Genomic DNA, 27353 nt, shown 5'->3' with positions numbered 1-27353 from the left:
TATTTAAGCTTGAAAAGATTACTGAAGCCTAATCCAAACTTAACACGTAACACATTCTTTACTGGAAGACAAACCAAAATAATTTGCTATTACTAATTTTCAAAATAGTTGAGATTTCTCTGTTAAACTTCAACATTTAAAATACAGTCAGAAATAATCTACAGTAATACCAGCCATGTTTCCTTGCAACATTGTTGAAAACAGCAGGTTACTCCTACAGTAAAACACTTAGCAAAATGCAATTTCTTACACAAAACTAAATGAAATTTATTTAAGAGATCTTAACGCATGCTGAGCAATGAAACACATTCAATATTTGACACAGAAATCTGACTGAAAAAGAAGGTTTAGATGTCTAATTCCGACCCTAGCAGCTCTTTAAAATTCATACCAGTAGCAGTAGATACCATGTATAGCAAAACAAGTCACATCAGTCTGCACTGATGCCTACATTGGCCCAAACTACACTGAAACACAGACTTTGTCTAAGGAGATGCTGAAGACAGGCCTTCTCATCAGCACAGGCAGCACCCAACCATGCCATGACCAACTGTACAAGCTATACTGATGGCAACAAGTTTATCTTCCAGCACAATGCAACATTTCTACACACTTACATATGGAACTTGTGGTACCTGACAGCTCACTCTCAGTATCAGCATGGTGTTTCCCTGACTGAAATTTTGAAAATATCTGTCCAGATCCCACAGGACCAAAGGTTCATACAGTTCCAATGCTGAAGACTTTAACATCAAGAAACAAACAGTAAAATGCAAGTAAATCCAAATGGATTAAGAAGGTGCCTCATGATCTCTTCCAGTTAGAAACTTTCCTATCACGTTCTAGCTGATGCCCTTCTGAGATCCCTGCGTGTTTGAGTTTTCATTTAGACTGTAAGGAGCAGGGACACAGTCAAGGAACTGCTCGCTAAGGAGGAGCCTGGGAGTTATAAACTGTTCATCTCATCTGCCTTCTATCACGCTTTTGTTTAAAGGCATTCCTACAGAATATGTTCACCTTTGATGTATATATGCCATAGGTCTCTGTGGGAGAAGCTTCACACTGATTTGGACTGAAATTGCACTAGATGTTCAGAAGGTTCATTGTAACATTTGTCATCTGTTTTTATCCTGCAAAATATCTCTTTGAATGTCATGAAATTAGATCCTCATCTGTTTTCATAAACAAAGAAATTGTCCAGTACTGGCTGAGGACTTGGTTAACTTCTCAATTTGAAAATGTAAAGTAGTTTTGGGTTAGTTGTAACAGAAGTAATGTTGGTCTTTCTAAAAGTGTTGAAAATTACTTTGAACTTGCTTCCTTGAGCTATTAACTACATACCAGTACGTGTTCTTTAGGCAATACGAATAACGTACCTTTGGCTACCATGATGTCTTTTCTTTAAGGTAGAATCCTCAGTATGCTTCAATAAGTATATATAATCCTGTACATACAAGCACATATATTTATCTCTTTTTATATCTACACATGCATGTGCATAGTCACAGGGCTGATATCATATCCTCCTTGTTTGAATTATTTTAGGTCCAATTAAACTAATGCAATCAAAATAACATAAAAAACTAAACCAGCCAACCAGTCAAAATTAATAGAACTAACCAATGAAAATTAATAGAACTAAAAATACGATTCACTATTATATACTTAAAGAATCATGACTTTGAGATGGTGACGCAGTATGAAATTTGATCAAAGTGTCCAGTTCATGGAGTTTGTCCTTGTGCAAATAGAACCCACCTGTTGAAAGTTTTAAGATAGTGTAGCTGATCTCTTGCAGGTTTTGTTTTGGTGTTGGCTTGTTTAGAGTTTTTTTCAGATTAACTACTGTCATTGCTGTTTCCATTTAAAACATTCTAACCTCTAGATTAAATCACCTTTCAAGTGAAATAGCAGACAACACCCTTAGGATTTAATTCTGTGATTCTTATGAGTTCAACATGAGGAAGAAGTGAAGGCTTTTCAAAAGCACTTCGTATCAATTGTAAAATTTCCATAGATTTTAATGGAAGTCTTTTGCTAAGTCTAAACTGTTCTGATAAAAATTTCATTCCCCATGAATTTAGGATTCAGTTACACTGAGCACAGAAGCCAGTGCAGCTACTTGTAGATCAAATGTTACACATAGCTGAGTTTTCCAAAAACAAGCAGGTAAAGCTACTGCTGTTACCATAGGAAGTGAAAGAGGCATTGTAAAGTAATCTTCAAACAAATAAAGGGAAAGTCAAATCAAGGAGCAGTTTAATATTCACCTTTGACAAGAGAAAGATGTTCATTCCAGCTGTTTCCATTTTTAATTGATGAATTTTTCTATAGTGTGTGAAAGCCAGGCAATTTTCTTCAGAGAAGTGCTTCTATTCTCTTAACTTGGTAAGAACTATATGCTTCTTATTGGTCTACTGCACCGTGGGGATGGGATAAAATATGAAAGCAAGGATGTCTTTATTTTACCTTGGAAAATTAACTGCTAAACTCAGTGGAGGTAGAGACGAAGGTGGCATTTAGATATTACTAATTTAGTATCAAACCAAAGCAGAGAGCCTTCTTGGAGAAAAAGAGACCAAAGGGAACATAAAACTGTACCTGAATTATTTCTGAGTCAATTCCGATAACAGTAGAAGAACTTTCTTTATGCCTAAATGGATTACACATTTCCTTTTACAGTGTGCACATTGTTCACAGTTTTTAAAGATAATCTAACAAATGACAACTGCTAAGAAAGAATGCTTCTTTTTTTTTCAATACATTAAAGTGCAAGGGTCATCTAAAGATGAGGCCTGGACTGCTCTTTAGAAGGCAGATTGTGGGACAGATCTTCACTCAATATGAAATATCTCTTTTAAGTTTATTGTTCAATTAGAATGTAATGTAACTATCATTGCAATTTGCTTACATTACCATATGTTAATAAAATAACACAACTTACAAATTTTGTGCTTTGCTTTGTTTTGACTGCTTTTAATTGCTTGGATTTTCTTTAATTATAAAGAGTGTATTTTGAGGGGATAAATTCTCCCTTGTGCTGTCAGACCCAGCTAATCATTCCCTACTTAGACACATTTCTAAAGACCTAAGATTTTTCTTGAAAAGAGGCTTAGAAGGAATTGTTTTGTGTTCATTAATCCATAAACATTTGATTTCTAATCAGATTGCCAGCAGACATAACCTCTTTGCATTGCTACAACAGAGACTCGATTTGATTAATCAAATAGCTCTGATTCACTGAATTGTCTCCAGAATGGCTGTCCCTGATACTACTATGCAAATAGCTGCTGATGTGGTATTGGCATTCCAGTTTTCTAAACCTACCACATTTTCCTCCATGAAAACATCAACATTTTATATCTAATTCAACAACTCTTCTACATAAGGGCTACTACATCTGATGCACAGTTTTTAACCAATGTTCTATTATTTGCTTTGAAAATAAACATCATCTTTAAGATGTTATTTCTGGATACCTCAGTTTACCCTTCACTGAAATAGCAAAATGGTATTTCTCCATTTTAAAACAGTTTTAAATTTAGATAAACAATATATCATATTTTTTTTAGGAGCTATGCAACATTATATTTGATATAAGTAGTTTTGCCTGTTCTGTTTGAAATAGCTCTCATTTATATAGAATTAAATTCACTGGTTTAGGGAATGGGAAGTCCTTATAGCTTACGATTCCAAAACCAAATAGGTTAATTGAGCCTACATAGGTAATGCTAACTGTTGATAAAACAACACAACATGCAACAGATGTATGAAGCCAGTAACATGCAACAGATGTATGATTCACTGCACAACAAGTAATAGTTACTCTGCAGGAGTATTTGCTCCTGCAAACTAAAGCAGAGGTGAAAAAAAAAGTAAACCTGAAGTCAGGGTAAGAAAGAGAAAAGAAGTGATATACTGTTGTTACTTTTGGTTAGATAATAGGAAGAGAAGTCAAAGTGCCTTAAAGAGGCAGAAAAGCTAAGCCTGTAGCCTCAGGGGAAAAAAAAAAAAGGCAGGAGTCACAAAACTGCAATCAATAGGTTTCTAAAAAGTAACAGTTCCCAAGCCCCAGAAAAAAAACTTCATGGACTTCGAAGTTCAACAAGAATCACGGACAGAAGGCTCCAGGAGAAGCAATAAAAACTGTGATGGAAGCAAGTATCTATTTTTTTTCCTGCACTCTATTAAATACTACAGTTCCCAAGTGACAGTTGATGACAGCTGATGCAACCAACTGGTTGACCCTGAGGAGCATGATGTAACTACCCACTGATAAAGACCTGTCTGAACGCACCGAGATGTTTGCTTTGCAGGAAAATATATTCTCAATTTAAATGGTCAGTTCTTCAGTTTGTGTTAAATAACTACATTAGCTAAGAATAAGCACAAAACGTCAGCTATCCTATAACGACTCTGCCAAAGTGCAGATTGGTTAGATTACGCTATTTCTCATTTTCTGTTCGAAACAATCTGTTTCTTCTTATGATTCAGAGAACTGAAGGATAGACCTTCTGGTATGATCTTAGTCTAAACTCACCATACTGTTTTGGTAAGCTTCTTAACAAGTACTTCTGTATATTAAACTGAGTATTGTCTGTACTCCTGTGAGATAAATTAGCTTACAAGCATTCAGTGTACATACAGCCTCCCCTCATTCAACATGTGATAAGACAATAAACTAAACCCCTCATGGAATAACTGACAATGTATTTATGTTTCATAATTTATATGTATTAACATCAAAAGTATTTATGTTAATACTTACATCAGTTACTTGTTTATGATTTGTGCTAGATTTTTCTTGCTGAAGTTTTACGTATATACAGCATTTTGAACCACAGTGTGTGCATTCAACAGTAATTGCTTAAAAAATTACAGAACAGTTGGTGATTTCTATTCAGATTTTTGGCAGAGATTGAAGCCTCAGTACAAGTGAAAAAAAAAAATCTTCATTTGTTTTAGAAATAAAAAGTCCAACTCTATTTACTATTACGCTGGCAGAAATACGAGTACTTTTCCCAGAGAAAAGGAAAAAAAATGAGAGGAAAAAAGGACACAAGAGTTTTGAGAAAGAGGTGCAAGACCTCTCCACAACTCCAGAGGTAGCAAGCCTTCCTACATTAACAATCATGATTCAAAACCAGGCTGTGGTCAAAAGTGAAACTTCTTTTAGACTTCCAGCTACTCTCAACTGGATTTTTTCCCAGCATGCAGATTAGTATAATACCCTGTCTGTGTTAAAAGAAAGGTCTATGATTCAAAACAGCAGGAGCACTGAAGTCAGAACAGAGTTGCTTGACAGAACTGAATAAGGAAGTCTGAATGCTGCATTTATTTATTTTTGTTTTTATTACAGGAAAGACGTGCCCCATCATACTCTTGAATCATTCCAAGCATCTATCACCTGACTTTGTAAATGATGTTACATTACTGGGAGATGATTCTCTGCCTAAGCTTAAAATAAGAAGTTTCAACTCGATTGAAATGCAAAGACAAAATACTGCATTCCTTTCCCAGCTGAGCTTTTATTTAATGTGCCAGATTAAGAAGCTTGCTCTACTTTACTGGATCAGAGTCAACACAGTTTGTCCAAGAAACTCAAGAGATAAGGGGGAAACAGGTCTTAAACAGGCAGAATTCTCAATAAAATGAATGAGAACTTTGCCCAAGTATGTTCTGTAGAATTTATAACAGTACTTTTGCCTCAGCTAAGTCTGAAAAAGTAGACTGCTGCTTTTGTACCCATGTCTTGGGACAGCTAACTTAATCCAGGAGGGAATAAAAACAAACTTCTCCCTTTCCAACGTCTGCTTTTATTAAGCTTGAAACAACTAGGGATCCCCTGAAGAAAACTCACACAGTAAGTTGGAACAGCATAATTGGAAGCTCCACTGGGTTTGGATTAAGTATAATGCATCTCACCATTGTGCTAAACTACTTAAAAATACCACAGATCTGCGGACTAGAAACGTGATTATTTTGTCCTCTGTGATTAGAAAATAACAACACTTATTTTATAACTGTACAAGTTCCTGTTAAGGGCACAGACTATCAAAACAACTACACTCGGAAGTATTTTATTCCTTAAAACAGTGGATGTAGCCTGACTTGCATATTCAGCTGTTTTCATCAATCTTTTTCTGTAAATCTCAGGGTGTCCTGCTGTTCTTAAGATATTAAAATATTGCAGACACTAAAAACTGAAACTCAATTTACATAGCTCGGAAATTTTATTCCCAAAAGTTTATCTTTAGACAATACCTAAAAAATGCTGTCTATATCCCTAAGTAGCTCAAAAGTGGGCCATGACAGAAAGTGTCCGTGTAGTATCAGAGATTATTTCAATGTGCTTACAACTACTCACTGCATGTCACCCTGCAGAAAAAGTAACTCGAGAAGTCAGAGCTACATACTAGGTACACACCTAGAGTAGAGCTACGCTTGTAAAAGCATCAGATAGGCAACTCAGTAGTTAAGCTGGTAATTGTGGAGAGTAACTGAGCTTTAGCTTCCCTAATTCTTGCTATTTAAAGTGAATTAATGTTTCTTATTAAGAACCAGATATTACTCAAGAAGCTGCAAGAGAAGGACACATGCCACAGGAAGGAAAAAAGAGTCTTACAGATCTTTAAGTCTCCTGCTGCCTGTTTGTGGGAGGAAGAAAAGGGATTACTGCACAAACATTAGGAGACAGATTCAAGTCGATTACAAGCAAAACCACCAGTAAAATAGCTACAATTTCACAAATGTGAAATTAATGGATGTGAAATAAGAATTGGGTTAAGATAGTCTTTACTTAGAGACTACTACATGCAGCCCTAACCCAAAAAATAATAATAATTAAAAAAATTAACTTGGGAGTAAATTATATTAGAATCTTTTTGGCCTTTTTCCATGACTACAAAATGGCATTAATATAAATGTGACTCAGACTTGGGATCCCTGGTCACTCTTGCAGCCAAGAGCCTAAGTATATGAAATCTCCTTGGCTCTGCTAAAACACTAGTGCTAAATTCTGGGAAATGATAACACTGATTCATCTCAAAACAGTCTATATATAACAGCAAAACTAGGCACACATAAAATTATGCACTGTCTTGCCCCAAGGTAAGCAACATATTCCTAGTAGAAGGAAGAATGCTATTTTCATTCCCTGCAATCATGTGATAAATAGCTGTAGGGCAGATTCAGCAAGATCTCGAAGGTTATGATTTTACAATATAATGAATCTATGTCTAGCTCTCTGCCACGTGAAAAAGCAGCAAAACAAAAGAGAACTTGTCAGTATTTTGCTTATGGCAGAAATCAGACATTGTCCAGAACCCTCTATGAGACACACTGTTACCTTCTTAACTAGTTTGATTATAACATTGACTCCAATACTTCAACAGCTCAGCTTTCCAGCATATGGCATAACTGGAAGCAGTAGCCAGCAGGTATCACATGTGAATGCGAAATGTCTCATGCTGAGTAACTACTGACTGTATCAAATACATGGTCTTGTAGGTAGGATTTTTGGGGAAAATAATAATAATTTAAAAAAGGATATTGAAAAGTATATTGAGGATGGGTTGAGTACCTGTGAAGTATATGAAGCAATCAAACTACCTAGAAAGTTCAGAAGTAGAAAATACCAAAAAAAGTAATTTAGTTTAGTTCAAAAATAAAGAGACGAGGCAACACTATACAAAAATTTTAAAAGGTATAAAACAACTGTTTACATAGATTGCTTATCTAAAATGAACAGCAAATCTTATGGGTGGTTTCTAAAGGAAAGGTAACCTGTCAGTTGACAGCAACTCAAACCTATGGACAGTTTCAGGAGATACTTTAACAAAGGTGGGAGACACACACTGAGAAGTGCATTCTTAGGAACAGACAGACTCAAACTACTGCACAAAAAAAATCAAAAAAGGCAACTCACGCCCACGACTCTGCATCTCACTTACAAAGGAACTGACCTTTTTTCCTATTCCACTCATTTATTGTTAACATGGAATAGACTGTGGATGAGATGTTTTATTGTGATCCTGCTTCCCACAAAATACTGTGTTTTATTGAAGTAAAAGTTGAATATAGGCACATCTATACCATCACCACTATGAGGTAAATGCCTGTGTTGAATTAATTTTTGATTTTGATGATTCATATTACTCTTCATGGGATATACTGAGTTATAGCCACTGTATACAGCTGCAATCATTAATGCAATCATGCATAGTCTGTAAAACAGTAATACTGATGCCTTTTTGGATTTTTTAACTTTTGTAGAACATTGAAAATGTATGAAAATGCATTGGAATTATACCAAACAGTGATGCAAGACTGGCATGGAACTCTTAGGGGACCTCTGCTAATATTACCAGGATTTTATGAGAAAGTCCAAGGACTTTAATTCAGCCACAGGACCAAATTATATGGTATTGCCAGACAGTAGGACAGAGACTCACTTGGCATCACTTTAGAAGTCTGAAAGGATCTAGAATAAGTATATATCATTCATATCTTCAAGCACATCTCATTGCAAGACAGTATAACATGATTTTACACTGAAGTAGGTAAGGCGGCATAAAATCTGGCTAATGATAAGGTATTGTAGTTTCACGTGTACATAGCCAGTAGAGATCAACCCCAGGTGTATTGTTCAGGGCTGACCTCAACTAGCTACATCAAGGTACAAAATACCTGCTTCTTGTCTCCACAAGGATCTTACATTTAAACAGATACCTCACAATAGCAATCCTGATGTAAAATGCACCTTCTCTTTTTCAGTGAAGATAGAATCCTAACAAAAATGAGAAAAAGGCACATCATGTTTAAAGAGTAACGAACATACAGCACAGTCCAAATGTAAATGAGATTAGGTTCACCTCAGTCAATTGTTCTGTACAGAATAAGAAAAAAAACGATTTTCTCCCTTTGTATTTTAAAAGATTTCTAAGAGCAGCAAAATTTAGAGTAGAAAATGTCAAACAACTTGGCTTCACAGATAGAAAAAGCCATATGATTTGTATTTACAAGATTGCATCTTCTGGTGCACGAGTTAATGCACTTTGTGAAAGTTACTATGCCATGCCTTATAAGCTTCAGCAGGATGTGGCGGCAATTCAGATTTCATGACAGAATGCTAACTTATCGTTGCTATTGAAAAAACTAATGAGGTGGTAAATAGTTGCAGAGCAGTGTTACATGCAGTGATATGCAGGTTTTTCAGGTTTTTCATTATCTGTGTAACTGTATAGATGTAAAGGTAATGAAAACCCAAACAAGCAGCAAAAGCTTAAGGCATTAAAGCTTCAATAGAACTGTGTCAGTGTTTTCTAAGAGAAATATGATAAATTTAAGCAATCTCAAAACATCCCCTCAATACTTCAGCTCGGGCTTTCTGCTAGGTCTAAGGTCTCATGAGTAGCACTTAGGTGAAGATCACAATTAAGCTAACATAGGCAATTTATTCTCATGCTGGTTTTATTCTAGCAAGGCAATGGCATAATGTTAAGCACTCTTAAGGATCTCTTTGTTACACTTGTTGCCTATAGCTTTTAATTGAAGGTGCTATCACAGCATCCCTATCAGACTCCAAATGTCATGAGCAGTAGAAAGCAGGAACACACAGTGCAGAGGGCTCTCCTGACCCCCAACTATCTTTATTGAGGACAGCAGGATGTAAGATATAACACTTTTCAGTAGCTAGAGGCTTACTTAAATGAACTTCCACAATACTGAATACAACTAAGGCTGGTATTTAGCACTAGGACACAAAAACCTTAAAAAATATCAAGAGTGAGATAGTGAATGCAGAACGTTTTTTAATGTGGTCACCACTGATCCAAAGAATTAAAGTTCTGAAATTGGAATTACTTCTGTGATATATTTATGACAGATAAAAATCAGAGATGACAATAAGAAGTACTTTGTCTGGAGGTGATCTGCCCCATCTATAAAGCTTTAGCAGGCCTCGAATGAAACTGCTCTGCTGAAAAGTGCTCAGCACGCCACTTTAAACCAGCAGACTCAAGGATCACTGACTATCTGTATATCACAGCAGCACTGCCAGTTTTCTTATTAAAAGAGTAAGTTTTTCTAGAAGTCCAGTCATCTTTTAACCATTTTGAAATGTAAAGATACGTTTTCACCTCTCATCCAAATCTTCCTTTCAAACTGCTGAATTCAAGAAGCACTATTGAGTTACTGCGTTGCAATCTCTACTGTTCTGCTTTGTGATTTCCATTTTTTGTTCTTGTTTTCAGAATCAATTTTCTATCATGTCTGTGAGATACCACACCTATTACAAATTGTGAATTTATTATGTCATATGTAAGAAAAGTATGAATAATCTTACATAGAGAAAAGAAAAAAAAAGCAAGTAAAACATATATTAAATAATTATATTGTCTATTTGTTTTAACTACCATAGATACAGGATGGCTACAAAAATAGCTGGTGAAATGCAGCAAGCTAGTTGGTACTACAAGTATTGCCTAGTACTTCAGCAGCTGTAGGTGAAGATATATACAGATGATTTTATTTGTCTATGTCTTTGATGGAGATACTAACTGGTCTGAGGGAAAACTATTCATGAAAGCTATTATACCACATGAAACTAGTTTCACTCTGCTATTATGCACATCTAGGATGCCTATACAGTGTCAATTACAAGTAAGTTCAGATTTAGTCAGTATTAAAACGCAAGTGCGTAACACTACAAAATCAACCACCTCTGTCCACCCTATACCTGTTTTTAGTACTTACAAGCCCACCAAATGAAGCATACTTCAGATTTTGAGAAGCAGCTTAGGGCTTAATACATTTACTCCCTCAGTTCCAATTATAACCAGAAGGAGCTGTCCCAGCTAACATCTGCAAACCTGTGGTTTTGAAGTTAGGCCCTAGTTTCTCTTCTGCCAAACCTTCAGCTCAGTTTTGCAATCCAAATTTAGTATGCCACCAAGCTAGAGAAAAATTATGTGTACCATATTGCAGGAATGGATTTTCTTCTCAGATTTGTGTTAATAAATATAATTAATTCTATTTTGATACTTTTAAAACTACTGGAACAAGACAGAGCAAGTAGCTATCTAGTTTAGCAAGTGTTTTACTTCCCATATTATGCTTCTATCCAGATACTCTTCCACATGCTTCAAATCTTTGAATCTTAATGAAGCCAATTGGTTCATTAAAAGTCCTTGTGTGGACACAAACACTGTGTGGTTATGAGTCAGGTGTACTACAACAGATCAAACATAAAATGTGCCACTTTTTTACTGTAATACTATTTATTCATTTGAGGGGAAAAGTCAGATTTCTAATATGTGCATAAATATGTTTTATGAAAATAAGTGTCCTCAGAGAATGAAAGAAGAGATTAAAAAGAGAGACAAGAATGGACAAAGACAGTATCTCACAAAAGAGATGTATATAAGCATCAGCCAAATGACACTATTTTTCATACCATTTATAGTGGAAGTTTGAAGACTAAAATACTCCATAAGGATTAGTTTCTTGGTACTCTGTGATGGATTAGGATATTTCTTAATGAACCCCTAAAGCACAAAAGAAGGTCAAACCCTAGATTTGAGCAAATCTGAGTAAGAGTGAAATCCAGAGATGTTCAACAGTGATGTTATCAACAGACATATCACAAAACCATAGAAGTGCATCAGTTCCTTAAAACTCTCAAGAAGCACCTATGATTTTGTCAATTTCTTAGTCCGGAATTTGAAAAACCACATTAAGAAACTAAAGTTCTGATTCTCCCTCAGTGAAACAGATCAGAAAACCAAAAATGTTACAAGATTCAAATTACTTGCTGAAGGTTCTGGACCACCCCTTTGCATGGAGGCAGTTTGAAAGCTTACGCAGCCCACTCAGAAGTGGTCGTGCTCTACTACTTAAATACTGCATGACTTTTGTTGCAATGCTTTAGTACTAAAGCAAAGATGAAGAAAAACAAAACAAAGTGTATTTAAATCCCATTCATACAATAGTTTCATCTCACTCACATGACTGATGTTCACACAATTCACACAGCTTCATTGACCAGCTGGACTGTACCAGTACTCTCAACAGAACGGGCATGAGCAGCCAAGACAAACAGGATTCGGGTGAACCATGGGTGGCTTTCCTTCACTATATACGTGTTTGTCATCTGTTTCCACAGTGTAGACAAACACTGCCATTTTTAAGTTTGAGGAAGAAAAAAGATATTGCAAAATAAAAATAAAATGCCAATCACAGCAGCGGATCACCAATGTTGTCTCATTTTGTACTTTTGCTGATTGACAACCTGGTGCTCTTGTAGAGTAAAAAGGAAAAAAAATCAGGCATTCATTTCGAACTGAAATTTTTGACAGATGTAACAGCTTTCTGCAATGAAAGTGATGAAATCTCAAATAGCAAAGTCCATCTCCTGTACAGTAAAGAAATTAAATTTGAACAGCAAAGGTTTATTGTCTTTAGACAGATGCAGATTTCATTTGCGGGGTTTTTTTTTGGGGGGGAGGGGTTTGTTTGTTATTTATTTATCTGGCAGTGGGGAGATGACTAGGGCTTTGTGACTGGTACACAGCCTACCTCCTGCTGCTCTAGATGCCACAGACTTCAATACGATCCATATTTCAGGGTACTGTTGTCATAAACTGAAAGCAATTTCAGATTTTCTTACTGGTAACACTAGCACATCACTGATATTTTGACCTTTATTTTTACAATGGTGAAAGTGAAACAATCTGACAACTGATGGAAAATTCATACCGCTATAGACACATGCCTAAACCAGAGAGGTAGAAGAAACATTTTACACTATAACGTGAATGGCCTGTACTTAGGTTCACAGAACAAGGTACCAAGGAACATGCAGTGCGAGAGAAAACAGAAATACTCAGAACAGCACCAAAACAAAATAACTGTTGTTTCATTGCACCGTCTTCCTAAAATAGATAGCTGATGGCCAGATAACAATTTAATAAAAAGTCAGCAAGAGTCCTTCTGTTGACTCAGGAGCCTTTGAATTTGAGCCATAATCTAAAGAAGACTTTCTCAAAGGCAATTGTGCACATACACTTTTTTTTGCCCATATACAGTGTTCAAATAATACCTTCACCGAAAGAAATACATAACCTTAAAACCCATCTCTTGAATTCACTGAGAAAACTGGATAATGAAGAATATTGATCACAGTGAATCATACTGTTCACTGGATGTGGGATGCATCTCACCCAACTGTGTTCATCAGCTTTGGCAACCAGATTAAACCACCATATTTTCTTCAAGGTGGAGTAAATAGTGAACTCAGTGAAGCCCATTAGATTTGATTACAATTATAATTCAGACAAGATGAATCCCACCATAATGTCAACAGAAGCAAAATGTGTCCAGAGGCACTATCAGCTAAGTATACTGGTGAAAACTATACACATTATACTTTCTGTGAACATACTTTACAGAAATAGGGCTACATCCACAGTCAGAGGCTGGGCATCTCAAGTAACCATAATGTTCAGATATATTCAGTATATGCCGCAAGAAGATGGACTGGCATAACAATAGTATTCCCAAAGCCTACACCACTGAATGGAAAGCCACTAAAACTAAGAGTCAAATATCACTTCCTTTTGGGCTCTGTGTCCTATTCTACACAGGAAGGAGGTGTTGTCTTAATATGCATTAGTCTATACCCTTTTCTGGAGTTCTGGACCCCTTCCTGTAAAACCAAACTTCTGTGAAAACTTTCTTCCAAAAAATACTGTAAGAGAAGATAGAACTCAGTGGTGAACGAATTTCACCATGAAGTTCGGTAGCAAATTCTTTATTTCTCTTAAATGAATCAGAGTGAAAACTCTCTACAATAACCCAATATATAGGTCATACATAGAGACATATGTATGCTATGGAACCCTTACACAGAAAAACAATTGTCTCCATAACCTTATGTGCTTTGAAGGAGCACAGACAATGAGACAAAAATTTGCGTCTATCAAGTTTAGCCACTTAAGAGCTACTACTGCTAGCCACCAATCAACAAGAGGCTGTAAGAATGGCAAATATCATTTATAAGGGAAATATGGTTTTCCTCTTTTTTTGGTGTTTCAAAGGTTGTATGACCTTATAAGGCATAGGCTAAATTAGTTCAATTTGATGGAAAATATCATACAGGCAGATATTCAAGAATTTTTCACAATTAAGAAAATTAACAATTAAGAAAATCAATTACAGAATTTTCTTACTAGCAACACATGCAAGCCTAGGAGGTACTAAGAACATCCTGCAGAACTACAAAAAAAGTAACTGTATCTAACAATTTGACTGGAAGGAATAAGGGCAAATGAATGAATATCAGTTCCAGGCAGTAAAGTGTTTAACGAATCAATATCAACAGCTCTCCTTTTTCAACTATCAGCCAGTGAGAATATCCAATCTAATTTTTTGGATTTGGAAGAGGTTGCTTTTTTAAAATTTTACCTAGATCTTGTTTCTGTGAACCTGAGGGGGGAAACAAAGGTAGGAAGAAAAATCTGACAGGTGATCTTTCACATTTTATTAAATTCAGATCAAAATAAAATTATTTTTAATTCACTTCATTTCTGAATAATTTTACGTATTTTTTAGATTTTGGAAATATTATCTCAACATCATCCTATTGCTTTTATAAAGAAGTTAATATCAGAAAGGGCTGCAGATCATATAAATCAGCAGATTTACTCCAGCTTTGTTTTAGCTTCAAATGCTGAACTGTTACTCTAGAAAAAGGCTCCTTATATTCCTCTTGTAACAAGAAGCATGCATATTACAAACAACTTTCAAGTAATAATATTAATGTTTACACACAAAAAGTTCAGTGTGACATTTCACAAAAGAAATGGCAAAGTTAAAACATCAGGTCACAGGAAACTACAGATTCTACATGCCAACAAATCCTGACAAATGCTGTATTACTCAATTTTCTCTCTGTGCAACAGAAGATGCAGGACAACCCATGCCAAGACTTTAAAACATAACTCGCTGCAAAAGAAACAAGAAGAAGCAACAAAGAATGAATAACTTTTGAGACTGGTAAAATTTAGACACCTCAGCATGACTACAAGTCAGATTTTTTAACTACCTTTCTCTGTATTATCACATATAATTCAGGGTACACACAAATCCCAAACACTAAATTGAGAATGCAGGCCAAATCATTCAAAGACTTGACAGTCCAGATATTTTTAGTAAGATCAATATGAATTTTATATCAAATTTATAGTAGTCCCTATGATTTCCTGAATCCCAGAGGTCCCAGGATTAATCTACAGATGGTTTTGTATGGCTACAACAATGTTGCTATTCAAAACAATTTATTGATTTATTTGAAATTTTCATAATTGCATGACCAATGAAAAAGTGTAGCAATATCAATTTGAGGTGTCTTCTATCAGAAATAGCTATTTCTGCTTCAAGAGAGAGTTTATAGCTCACTAGAAAACAATCCATTACAACAAAATTATTGCGGCTCTATTAGAAGGAACTTTTTTGCACGCCATTTTAATTATAAAGGAATGTTTAACACGATATGCATTTTCTGCCTATACAAGCACTTAAAATCTCAGGTAAGACATTAAAGCCCCTTAAGTTGCAAATGTCTTTCTAAAAGATGCCAACAGAAATAAACAAAAGATGTCCTCCTCCCCCCATACTTCAGTAAAATATGATGGCATCTATTCAGTTCTTATCTCCAGCCTGTGAAATCTTTTTCCACTCAATGAAATGTTATCTCATGTAAACCAGAAACGAACTGATTCTGAATGCCCACATCAGTGTATGGGGATAAATCATTTTACATACATTGTGCCACAGACTGGAAAGGCAATGTAATAATAAAAGCAGGAAAAAAGTAATTTTTCTCTGTATGTTAGGTTTTTATTCAGTGAAGACATGGATACTACAGAATGTATGTGAAATGCTGTACTTGAGTAGCAACTAAGGAAACTTAAAGAGTATAGATTTTACAGACCACCATGATGTTCTGTGGAAGAAGTGAAACCGAAAACTCAGGTATCACCTGTAATTCCTGTTAGACCTTTCACAACACTGTATGTCCATTTTGTCAGTTATTTACTATATGTTTGGTGCAATTAAATGGTAAAGTAAGAAGATACAGCATCTCCTGAAATAAATGAAACTTCAACCTGGCTATTCTTGAACATAAGTTGCCTAAAGGAGAATCAGTCCATTACGTATTATGTATCTGGCCCTTGGATTCTATATATCTAGGTAAACAGTTCTATGGTAAAAATAAGAATCCTAGAACTGATGAAGCAATATTACTCAGGACCTCAAACATACGCTTCAGAAAGGTAGACTCCCATAAGGAGTTGCTGAATGTAAATGGGTCACAGTTTTCATATCTTTAACATCTGTCATTTATACCCAAGAAAGCACATCAGGGGCAAGAAAATTAATTCCCCAATTGCTGTCAACTGTGTTAGGGAACAGCAATAAACAGCTTTACTGTAAGCCTCTAGCTACAATAAAATTGCTGTCAATAAAGTGTGGCTGATATGGTTTTGCTCTGCTAGAAGAGATTCTTTGGAAGTGAGAATCTGAAATGGAAACTAAAAAGATTCTCCCTTGTTTTTATGTACAAAAGAACATTGTCATAAAATTCCAATAGCATTAAACTCTGAATGTCCAGCTGTCACTCACATGTGTGGCACAAATTTCTTAGCATATGTGAAACTTTGGCTTGGGACACATGAAACTTCAGTGATTCTGATAAAAATCTTTTGCATGGGAAATGTTTAAAGAGAAATGAAGCTTACTAAGCTTTTATTGTCTGTATCTGTATACACAAAATGTTCCTACTCGAGTTTAGCATGTCTACTGTCACTATTAAAAATGGTATTATAGCTTAGGGTTATGTTCAGATTCCCATTATAACCCCCACTTTACACATGCTCTTAACTTTCTAAAAAATTCGTCTTTTCAGCTGAAATTTTCCATGCTTGGTCTCAGCTCAAAAATGAATTTCTTTAGACAGCTGAGCAAAATCTGTTAACCTATTTTTCAGTTATACAACAATAGAAAAAATACACTGTACATTTTCACAATTTCTGATATTTAAGCGTAAATATATAAATATACAGAATTAGAAACCAATTAAATTTTACATGCAGACACTTTTCCAGGTGACTAGTCCTCACCCAAGACCAATATCCATGCTAACACATAAACCAAAGCATACAAAAGAAACAACAAAATTGTATTTTTTATTTATACTAAGTGGTAAAACAAGGCCACTAAAAATAATACCGCACACAGAACTGTGGAATGCTATGGTTACAGAATTTTAATATTTGCAGGTGACGTAAGCTCTGCACTGCTGTTCCAATGCAGATTTCCATCAATTTATGCACCTTGAAATTGCCAGTCTCAGCATATCAAATTAAGAGTCATTAATGTTTTCAGCTTTTCTTTTCTCTTACATAAACCCAAACTAACAAATTTAAACACTCCAGAGAAAGATAACATCAGTGACATTTTCCACATAAAGCTTAAGTTATGTGCATTGATCAGTGGGATCCTGGCTACTTGTTCCTTGATCACGCAAAAAGTCCACTGAGTGAAAAAGGAGTAAAGCAACCTTCACGGAGTTTATGTTATCGACTTTAAGATCAAAAATATATTTTAGTATGGAATGCATTTAATGTGTCAGTCACGCCTCAAATCCTTAATTTCTGCCATTAGAGTACAGAAATAAATGGACAGTGTTAACATATATTTAGCTTTCCTGAATCTACTAGAACTGTGCACATTTCCAAAATTTACAAATTATCACCTTGATTCAGAAAAGTGCTTATAGTGTGCTTACAGTTGTCTTTCTTGAAGACAACATCTGAAATCATTCGGACTTTTAACAATCTGCTTCAGTCCCACCACTTTTTAAATGAAAGTTAAGCACATGCCTAAATGCTATTTGATTAGGAATGAAGACTGAAGGTTTTGCCCATAACCCATACTGATACATATTTTTAAACCTGTGTTATTTGTCACTGTTGTGCTTTAAATCTGATTAAATGAAGTTGTTATAATTTAAAATTGGGATAACCACAGTAAATTGGCCCTAATTTCTTTTCTTATTTAATCTATTGTTAATCTAATGACATTGAGTAGGAGTTTTTGTCTGTTTATTTGCTTTTCAAAAGAGGTCTTTCATACAGAAGAATACATGTCTTGGTCTTCTGTATTTCTGTGTAGCTTTTTGGTGTAATGACTTAGTAATTTGAAGTGCATTTTAAAGTTCAATCAAATACTGAAAAGAACACTGATTGGGAAGCCTGCATAGATTTCAGTATTCTTTATGAGTCATAACACTGATTTTAGAAGCTTAGCTATATAAGCTGGTGGTGTGCAACATCCTTTCCATACTCCTAATTATGTGAATTAACATTTAGAACAATCCCAAGTTCAAGTATTCAAAAATGCTCCTTTCAGAGCATCCACCAGGTTTACTGCAAGATAGGCACTTGAAGGAGGCTTTGGTTTTTACACTGGGTAGTTGTGAAACATCAGTCTGTGCAATTCAAAGTGACATGTAAAGACTTAACCACAAAATTTCCACTAAATCTATTGATGTTTGCACAGAAATTGCCACCAAAAATAAAATTAAAAAAAAGGACCTAAGAGATCTTTATTGAACAATATATTTTTTAATTCTAAAAGCTTTTTGACTTAGGACCCAATTCTAACAGATTTCTAGGGCCAAACTCCCATCATAAGTAACAGGATTTGGCTTGAATCAAGTCCAAGTGCAGACTTAGGTTTTACCTCTCTACTGGCATTAATGTATCTGCAAGATACATTGTGTGTGTATTTAGTTTGGACCGAAAGAAAGTGAAAATAAAAATGGAAAATGCTAGTATTTCTTAGACATACACTAATACTATATTTCATCGTTTCCTATCATAACATTCTCCACAACAATTCCTGCACTCTTTGCAAAACACATCAAGACAACTTGCTGAATAGATATATAATTTAACGCAACTAACATTAGATGCAGAGAATTTAGTTATGCTAAGCCAGAAGAAAACAGTACAGTGGTACAGAACTAAGTGTCACTTCCTAAAGGAAATTTTAAAAATGTTTTTCAGACGCTGTGGCATTAGCATACACTACTATTCAGTAAGATTTTAAGTCTGAATACTTTGCTTAAAGGCCATAGTCTGTCACAAATCTAAAAAAAAAAAAAAAGACCTATGAAGGTATATTTAACTCCTATAACTCCTATCCCAATGAATATTAGCTAAGATGCATCCTAATTTCAGGAATTACAGACAGAAAAGATAGGAAGACTGTTGATGATTACTACCATTGCTGGCTATACTCCTCCAGCCAAAACTGAAAAGGAAGCATAAAAAGGTTACATCCTGTAACACTCATCATTGGCAGAAAAAATAAAAATACACTATCTTCTTCCTCACATAGTAAAAATACACAAGCTCAGTTTAGATAACTGTCTACCTAAGACTTATATATTCAGTTACATATATATACAGATTTTGCAGGTAGCAATCCAAATCATATGAGTATCTGCTGACTTCAAAAATTACTCACTAAGACCTCAGTGAAATTTGAATCAACTCCATATATAAGTATAATGACTGATATTATTATCATCATTATTAAATGGATACCAGTGTATTTAATGTAATGAACATAGGTAACTGTGGAAATATAGGCAGTAGTTTTTGTTTGGGTGTGGGGGTTTTTTTTTCCTCTCATGTTCAATATCACTGTCCAGGGTTTATGCATTCAATCAGGTAAATAATTTTTGGGGTCTTAACTGCCTCTAAATACTATGGAGGGTTAAGTCTGAGGTTCCCAATAGAGTTTGTAAAGCTAATTTAAGCTAAATCGAAATCATCCCAGAACAGAAAAAGAATGTGTGGTTTGGGGGTGTTACATTTTGTGACTAAAACTGGGTAGAAAACTTCAGCTGAGTAACCATAGACTACACAGAGCTCTTCTATAAATTTGTTTGGATTTTTAAAATCAGTTCCTTTTTAACTTAAGCTGACAGTATGAGTACGGTGCTGTGTAAGAGCCTGAAGATATCTTGGGGAGTATACCCTTCTTTAAAGTCCTTTAGAAAGACAAAGGTTTTGTGAGATTCTTCTGTGGTCTCTTCAGTGTCCTGTTGTAAGTACGAGCTGGTTTAGAGCAGTTACTTTAACAGAACTGCCTCAAAAGTGCTTGTTTTATTCTTAGCATCTTGTTAGTGTGACACCTTACAGAAACCCAAAGTCAAAACATAGTTCTGGGAACATCACATTCATCTCAGATAAGGCTAATGCAACAGCAAGAGAACGACTTTATTCTAGACTTGGCTACTGTCAAAATCTTTTTGCAAAGACAAGTCTAAATGTCTCTCAGTTGATTCCCAAGGATTCATATCCCTAATAAATTCAGACAAATCACTATCACTTGGAGGGTACAGCGCCCGCAGGAATACGGACGCGAGTCCCGACACCGACCCGAGCCTCCTGCAGCGAAAGCGGAGCACGGAGGAAAAACCGCCTCGCAAAGACGCGAACTTAACTACTGACCACTTCAGTGCAACTACCATTAAATAAAAGGTTCTTTGGCTGGAATATCAGCTCCATCCTTCCCTCCCCCCCGCGTTCCTCCCGCAGCTACCGCAGGGCTGGCGCCGGGCCAGCGCGGGCCGCGCGGTGCCTCAGCGCCATCTACGGGCGGCGCGGCCGCTCCCGCGGCGGCCACGGGCAGGCACCCATAAAATAAATTAGACAGCACCGCATTTAAATCTTTATTAGCAAGGAATTATTAGACCTAAGAAAAAAAACTAATGCTGGATTTGGTTGAAATATGAGTCTCTCAGCCTCCTAATCCCTCTTCATATGGCGTGTTTCACAGTTTAAAATGAGCTATGACAGATCGCTTATGCATTACTAAGATGAGAAAATATTTACAATGGGCTTTTTTTTTTTTTTCCTGCATAATTCAGATGTATTCAGAGAAAGCATTCCTTTCAAAAGTATGCTTTGGCCATTTTTTAAAATATGCAGCAAACTGCCTATGCAGTACCAACTTTCATCTATTACAAAAAAATCATGTTGAACTCAAACAGAGGAAGACTTCCGTATGGCTTAGTTATATCCTACCAATAAACCACGTGCTTCACTGATGCAGTAGCTTGGAAATTTGGCTGTATTTGTTAGGGAAAAAAATTAACCCCTATATTAACACTAACTTATCAAGGTTCCAAATCAGCTTGAACTGTAAAAGAAACTCAAGCCAACTCACTTCGAAATTTGAAACAGAACGTACATATCCCTTCAATCTTGAAACAGTCAAATATTCTCACAGAAATTTAGCATATAAGGGAAACAGTTCTTCAATAACTTTTACATTTGGACAGTCACATACTGGGGAGAAAAAAAAAAGTTGGTTTTCAGTTTTGTTTATGCACATGTATGTGCATATTCAGAAAGGCATAACACATTATTAACAATAATTATTCTTCAAAACCCAAAGTATCAGAGGCATTTTGCAAACACATGCTTAAGCCCCAGGTAAATGATAAAGGGGTCAAGGGTTTTTTTTATTTGTTCTTGTTTGGGTGTTTTGGTTCTGTTGGTGTTTTAGTGGGGTTTTTTTTGATTTTTTTTTTTTTTGTTCCCCCCATAATGTTAACTAAATTAAATTAGACTGAAACAAAAAACACCTCACAACACAGTGGCACTTTTAATACTGGTTGATCGGGCACTTGTATGCAGTACTTATAGACCAGTAAAAGTGCTCGTTTACCTGTCTGGTGTGTAAGGGGCCCTTTGTCTTGAAGCCTCCTTGGGAACTGCACTCTGAGGCACTGAAGTGATCTGAACTAGTGGAAGAGCGTTTGGAAAGGGTGTCACAACCACCAACAAAGGTGTTGTCCAACGGGAGTTCCTGAATCACATGGTGCTTTTTCACTGAAACTGGAGTGTCAGGTTTGAGATGAAAAGCAGACTGCGGAGAGGCAGATTTGTAATGCTTGGCAAGATCAGGACTGTTAGGCTTAAAGGTTGTTGGTGGTGCTGTGCCCCAATCAAATCTTCCTATACTTTGCTCCTCCAGCTCTGCTGGAAGGCTTATTGTCCCGTTGATAGGTTCATGAACTGCATCATCAGGTTTGGACTCTTCAATTGTCACAAAGTTCAAAAGAGAGCTCTTTGGAGATTTCCTTTTCTTCCTTTTCTTTTTCTTGTTTTGCTTGTTCTCCTGATTGGGAGACATCCACTCAGCACCTTGCTTGCTCCTCTGGGCAGCTTTGAATCTGGATGCATGTCGACATCGAACAAGAACTGTGACAAATATCACCACTATGACAACCATGGCACCTGCTACAATAGCAATCATGATTGTGAGATAGTCCTCATTTTGGTAGGGTTGGCTGCTGTCCCCTATGTTCCGATCCAGAGGGGTTTCCATAGTCCTGCGTATCAAGTCATAAATATAAGAGGCATTTCCAGCAGTATCATTTACATACAAAAATACAAGCACAAGAGTATGCAGAGATTTGGGATAACCCAAATCACTTATGTTGACAACTAGGCGATGCAGCCCCACATCATTAGGAGTTGGTTTTTCTTCCAGAGTGATATTACCTGTCACTGGATCAATCCGAAATAAACCCTTGTTATTGCCGCTTACAATTGTGTACTTCAGCTCAGCATTCATGCCAGTGTCTATATCCACAGCAAAGACTTCAGCTACCACCGATCCTGGAATTGCTGAGAGTGGCACTAGCTTAAAAGAAGTATTAGAAGGTGGGTAGATGACAACGGGGCTGTTATCGTTAACATCCATCACATTTATGGTTACTTTCGCTGTAGAAGAGCGAGGAGGTTGCCCTCCATCCACTGCTTTAACATCAAAGGTGTAAGAGCTCTGCTGTTCTCGATCAAAGGAAACATTGGACTTTATAACTCCAGAATACGGATCCAGCACAAAGTTTTCATTGTCATTCAGGATGGAAAGGGTCACTGCTTTATTTTCCCCAGCATCCGCATCAGTCACTGTGATCACTCCCACTGTGCTATACTTTGGCAAGTTCTCTGACACAAAAAACTGGAAATGATTATGAGTAAATTTGGGACTGTTGTCGTTTTCATCCAACACGGTTACAATCACAGCCGCTTGACTCTGCAAAGGAGGGGTGCCGTTGTCTCGGGCTGTAACAGTGAAAATGAAACGCTCCTGCTCTTCTCTGTCAAAAACTCTGGAGGCTGTCAAAACTCCTGTCTTTCGATCCAGATCAAAAAAGGAGGCATTAGGACCAAGCTGATAAACAATGTCTGCATTTTTCCCACTGTCTTCATCTGTGGCACTAATAGTTGTTAAGTATAGACCACGCCGGTTGTTTTCAGAAACTGACAGCTCAATTACAGGCTGGCTGAAAATCGGAGGGTTGTCATTTTCATCCTCCAGCTTAACTCTTACCAGGGCAGTCTGGTTCAAACTGGGCTTGCCAGAATCAGAAGCCACAATTTTAAAGCTGAATTCTTTGGTGCCCTCATAGTCCAACAAAGAAGACGTCTCTAACAAGTACTGGTTGTCGTAAACTGCTTTCAAGTGGAAGGGGACCTCTCTCTCAATGAAACAGATCACTTTGCCATTCACATCAGTGTCCTTATCTGAAACTGTAATTAGGGCAATCTTTGTATTGATGGGATCTTTCTCAGATAAGTACACTGTGCCATTGATGGGACTTATTATGTACCTGAGGTCTATGTTAGGAGGGTTATCATTTACATCAGTGACATTGATGGTGACAGTTGCTCGGGCTGGTGTAGAGCTACCATCACTAGCCAGCACTGTCACTTTGTGAATAGCAGTCTCTTCTCGATCTAAGGACCTCTGAACTGTAATCAGCCCTGTGGTGTTGTTTAAAGCAAAAAATCTTTTGGTTGCAGGGGCGACTTGGGCACCAAAAATATATCTGATTTCTGCATTGCTTCCTATATCAGCATCTGTAGCATGAAGCTGAATTACAGAAGTGCCTACAGGGGCATTCTCTGGTATATGGACCTCTACTTGACTCTCTTTAAAGACTGGCCTGTTATCATTGACATCACTTACTGTGACTTGCAGGATAGCTGTGCTGGATTTCTGGGGGGTACCTCCATCCTCTACTTTGATTTTCATCACGTAGGTGTCCTTTTGCTCTCTGTCCAAGTTCTGCTGCACAATTAGCTGAGGCCATTTCTCTCCTTCTGGAGTTTCTACAATATCCAGTCCAAAGACACTCTGCCCATTTAACAACTCATAGTGCTGCACACCGTTGAAACCTGTGTCAGGATCTGTTGCTGATGGGATTGGAAAACGACTGTTGATCAGAGTGTTTTCTGGGATGGAGATATTGATGACGGGGGATGGAAACATAGGTGCATTGTCATTAGTATCCTTTACAATGATTTTTATTTTGATCAGCCTAAAAAAGTCATTAGGGAGAATCACCACTTCAAGTTCAAAGAAACACTCATTTTCTTCTGCATAGGAAGCTCCAGCACAGAGTTTTTCTCTGTCTATTCTGTTAGATGTTGTAAAAATTTCCCCCGTGTTACTGGACACTTTGACCAGAGGCGCATCCCCCGCTTTAGACACCAGTCTGTAGACAAGGCTGGCACTGGTCCCTGTGGCAGCATTGATATGAGAAATGTTCAGGTCCTTTGGTATGTTCCCTATGGGTACGTTTTCAGGCAGCTCCTCTCTAATAGTGTAAATAAGTTCTTGAGCTAGAGCAGAATCCAGCCTTAAACAGGCAATCAGAGCAGCCAACAGGTAAAAATCCCTCAGGTCCATGATAATGCTTTTATTCTCTTTTCACGGATTTTAGGACTTAAAGGTTTCCAGAGTGGAATGACGAGTGATTTGCAAGAGGAGGCATGCATGGACTGCAGGATGCATTACATCTCATTTCTTATTTGGAGACATCACTGTCAACACAACCACACAGAACAGCATTATTGGTTTTTCTAGGCATGATAAATCCACAATCTCCAACTACTACTTGTTTTTGCAATGCACGCTTCCAGCAGTACATTTTCCTACTGCTCCCTTTTACAAGGAATCTGTCTGGACAAATGCACTAATATCCCATCAGCTGCATTTGCACAGAGCACAAATGAAAATAACTACTTGCAAGATTAAAGGTAGTTACCATTTCGACACGTACTTTCTTACTAATTTCTCTCTACACCGTGTAATCCGTAAGGTGAATTCCCCCTCTACCCTCCTCCACCCAGTCATTTGGTGCAAGTAAAAAACCTTCCCGGACTACTTCTGGATTCCAACTGCTGTGTCAGCTGCCAAATGTAATTTGTTGTTTGCTTCCATACATATTTTTTAGCTCTTGCTAACCACATTTTTCTCTGTGCCCTCTATAGCCATCGTACTGGGAAATAACCACCCGGACATGGTGCTGCTGCTGCTGCAGCAGTCGACACTGGCTACTTCACATCCCTGTTAACTGATTAGACAATAACAGGACTTAGTTTCTTACGCTCTCAAACTCAGTGTTTCCTCTCCAGATGTCGGATACTTCTCCTTCTGTTTAATAACCGAAACTTTGTTTTTAAACACAGTTTAAATCAGGAGGCTGGAAATTCCAAATGCAACCTAGGGGCAGAAGCATGTTTACGGCGAGGGGGGGGGGGGCGGGGGGAATATACATTTTCTGACGACATGAGGAGGAAAAAAGATACAGCCTTTCCCCATTGACACTGATCTCCCTTCAGGATGATGTTAGCAGCTGCCACACATAAATACTGCAGACTAATAATGCAGGTGAAAAAAAAAAAAAAAAAAAAAAAGAGACGGACAGACTCCTGTTTGCATGCACTGCTAACCGCGAAATACCAGGGTGCAAGGCTGCCGGCACCTACAGTTTGACGGAACTGGGCAGTCCCTGAGCACTAATCTCATCTGCATTAAGCTGCACGGGAACTGATGCCTGTGATTACTTCCAGCAGAGTAATGCAGGTAAGGATGCAGAGACAGCGACTAGGTGAGCCTTTGCCACCACCATCAACTGAATCCCAAACACTGATTCTTTCCCTAGATAAATATACTGCGTGTCGGCTTTTTGGTTTTGTTTTTTTTTTAAAGTAAATGCATCCCAGTGTAAGGGTAACTTTGCACTTACGTATAGTTGTCTATCTTTGACGATCTGCAGCTAAGCAATGATCTGTTCCAGCAGATACAGCACAATGCATCTGGTAAACCACCAGTTTTGGAGAAATCAGCAGCAGCCAAACGCTTCGTCCTCGAGATATGTGTTGCTTCGGGGTGGCAAATTAGCAACTCCAGGGAACAAATACACAGTTCTGTCGTTAGTCATCCTCTCCACGTTTCATTCCTATGAAGCGGCGATCCTTTGGCTGTCTAACGTGCACGCAACAACCCAAACAAACAGCAAGAGAAAAATCCGGTGCACTTCTTAAAGGGGGGGTATTTTCCGCTCTGCACTGCACACCATTCCTATCCCTCTCTCGGCAGAGGAGAGGCAGCTACATGAAGTCTGCAACTTCTGACTGGAAATGGCAAGAGTTGGTCTGAAGGTGCTTCTCTTCTCCCTCTTTAGCTCTGGGGTGACAGTTGCCCATTAAAAAAAAAAAAAATCCTAATAGGTTATTGCTTTAGTGACGGGAGGAAGCGGCGGCGCTTTCCCTCTTCCCTCCCTTCTTCCCTCCCTCCCAGCCTCTCTCCTTCACAGACGCTCTCTCCTTCTCCCTCTCTCTCTCTCTGAACTGAAATTCTTGATATAACTCTCAATAAGCCCAGAGGGAGGGTGGGAGCGGTGCGAGAGCCACCCTCCCGCCGCCTCCGCATTGGCCCGCGCCGGCGGGGCGTGGCGGCGAGGCGGCCCCGGCATTCGGGCCGCCGGCAAGTCCTTCCGCCCCGGCCGGGCGGGCGGCGAGGGGCCTCCGCGGGGCGCGGAGGGACGCGGCGGGGGGCGAGGGAAAACGGAGGAGCGGGGTGACACAGCGGAGCGGGGGGCGGCGGGCGAGAGAAAGACGGCGCAGCGGGGTGGCGCAGCCGGCCGGTGCAGGCGGGCGCTCCGCGATCAGGGGCCAGCGCAACCGGGGGCGGGGAGGGGAGCGTCAAGAGTGTGTCGCGGGGGGCAGGAAGCATCATCAGTTTTCGCGCATAACTCCGGGGTAACGTGGAAAAATCAGCGGTTTTGGTTTTGGGTGTTTTTTGGTTGGTGGGTGGTTTTGTGATATTTTTTTGGCGGGGGCTGGGAGGCCTGCCCAGTGGCGCGCTCTGTCGGCGCTCGCGCGGTGGTGTCGGGCCCGAGCGCCGGAGCAGAG

At 37.9% G+C, this 27353-nt stretch overlaps 1 protein-coding gene across 5 annotated transcripts in view; it reads right to left on the bottom strand.

The window, feature by feature from the left end:
* Positions 1 to 26771, bottom strand: part of PCDH9 (protocadherin 9) — a 679806-nt gene extending 653035 nt beyond the window's left edge. For 4 of the 5 annotated variants that reach the window (XM_018071131.2, XM_018071132.2, XM_018071133.2 and 1 more), the window contains exons 1-2: positions 26186 to 26771; positions 21808 to 24977 (exon numbers count right to left, since the gene is read on the bottom strand). In XM_018071131.2, coding sequence (XP_017926620.1) covers positions 21808 to 24843 — 3036 coding nt within the window. In that variant the 5' untranslated portion in view covers positions 24844 to 24977; positions 26186 to 26771. Of the gene's footprint in view, positions 1 to 19241; positions 19378 to 21807; positions 24978 to 26185 lie in introns of those variants that run through there. The other variant, XM_018071134.2, reaches the window with a different exon arrangement.
* Between the last annotated feature and the right edge of the window lie 582 nt (positions 26772 to 27353).

This window comes from Manacus vitellinus, unplaced genomic scaffold, assembly GCF_001715985.3.
Source record: "Manacus vitellinus isolate BGI_N305 unplaced genomic scaffold, ASM171598v3 scaffold_2_pilon, whole genome shotgun sequence".
Taxonomy (NCBI): Eukaryota; Metazoa; Chordata; class Aves; order Passeriformes; family Pipridae; genus Manacus; species Manacus vitellinus.
This window is presented reverse-complemented; position numbering and strand designations above follow the sequence as displayed.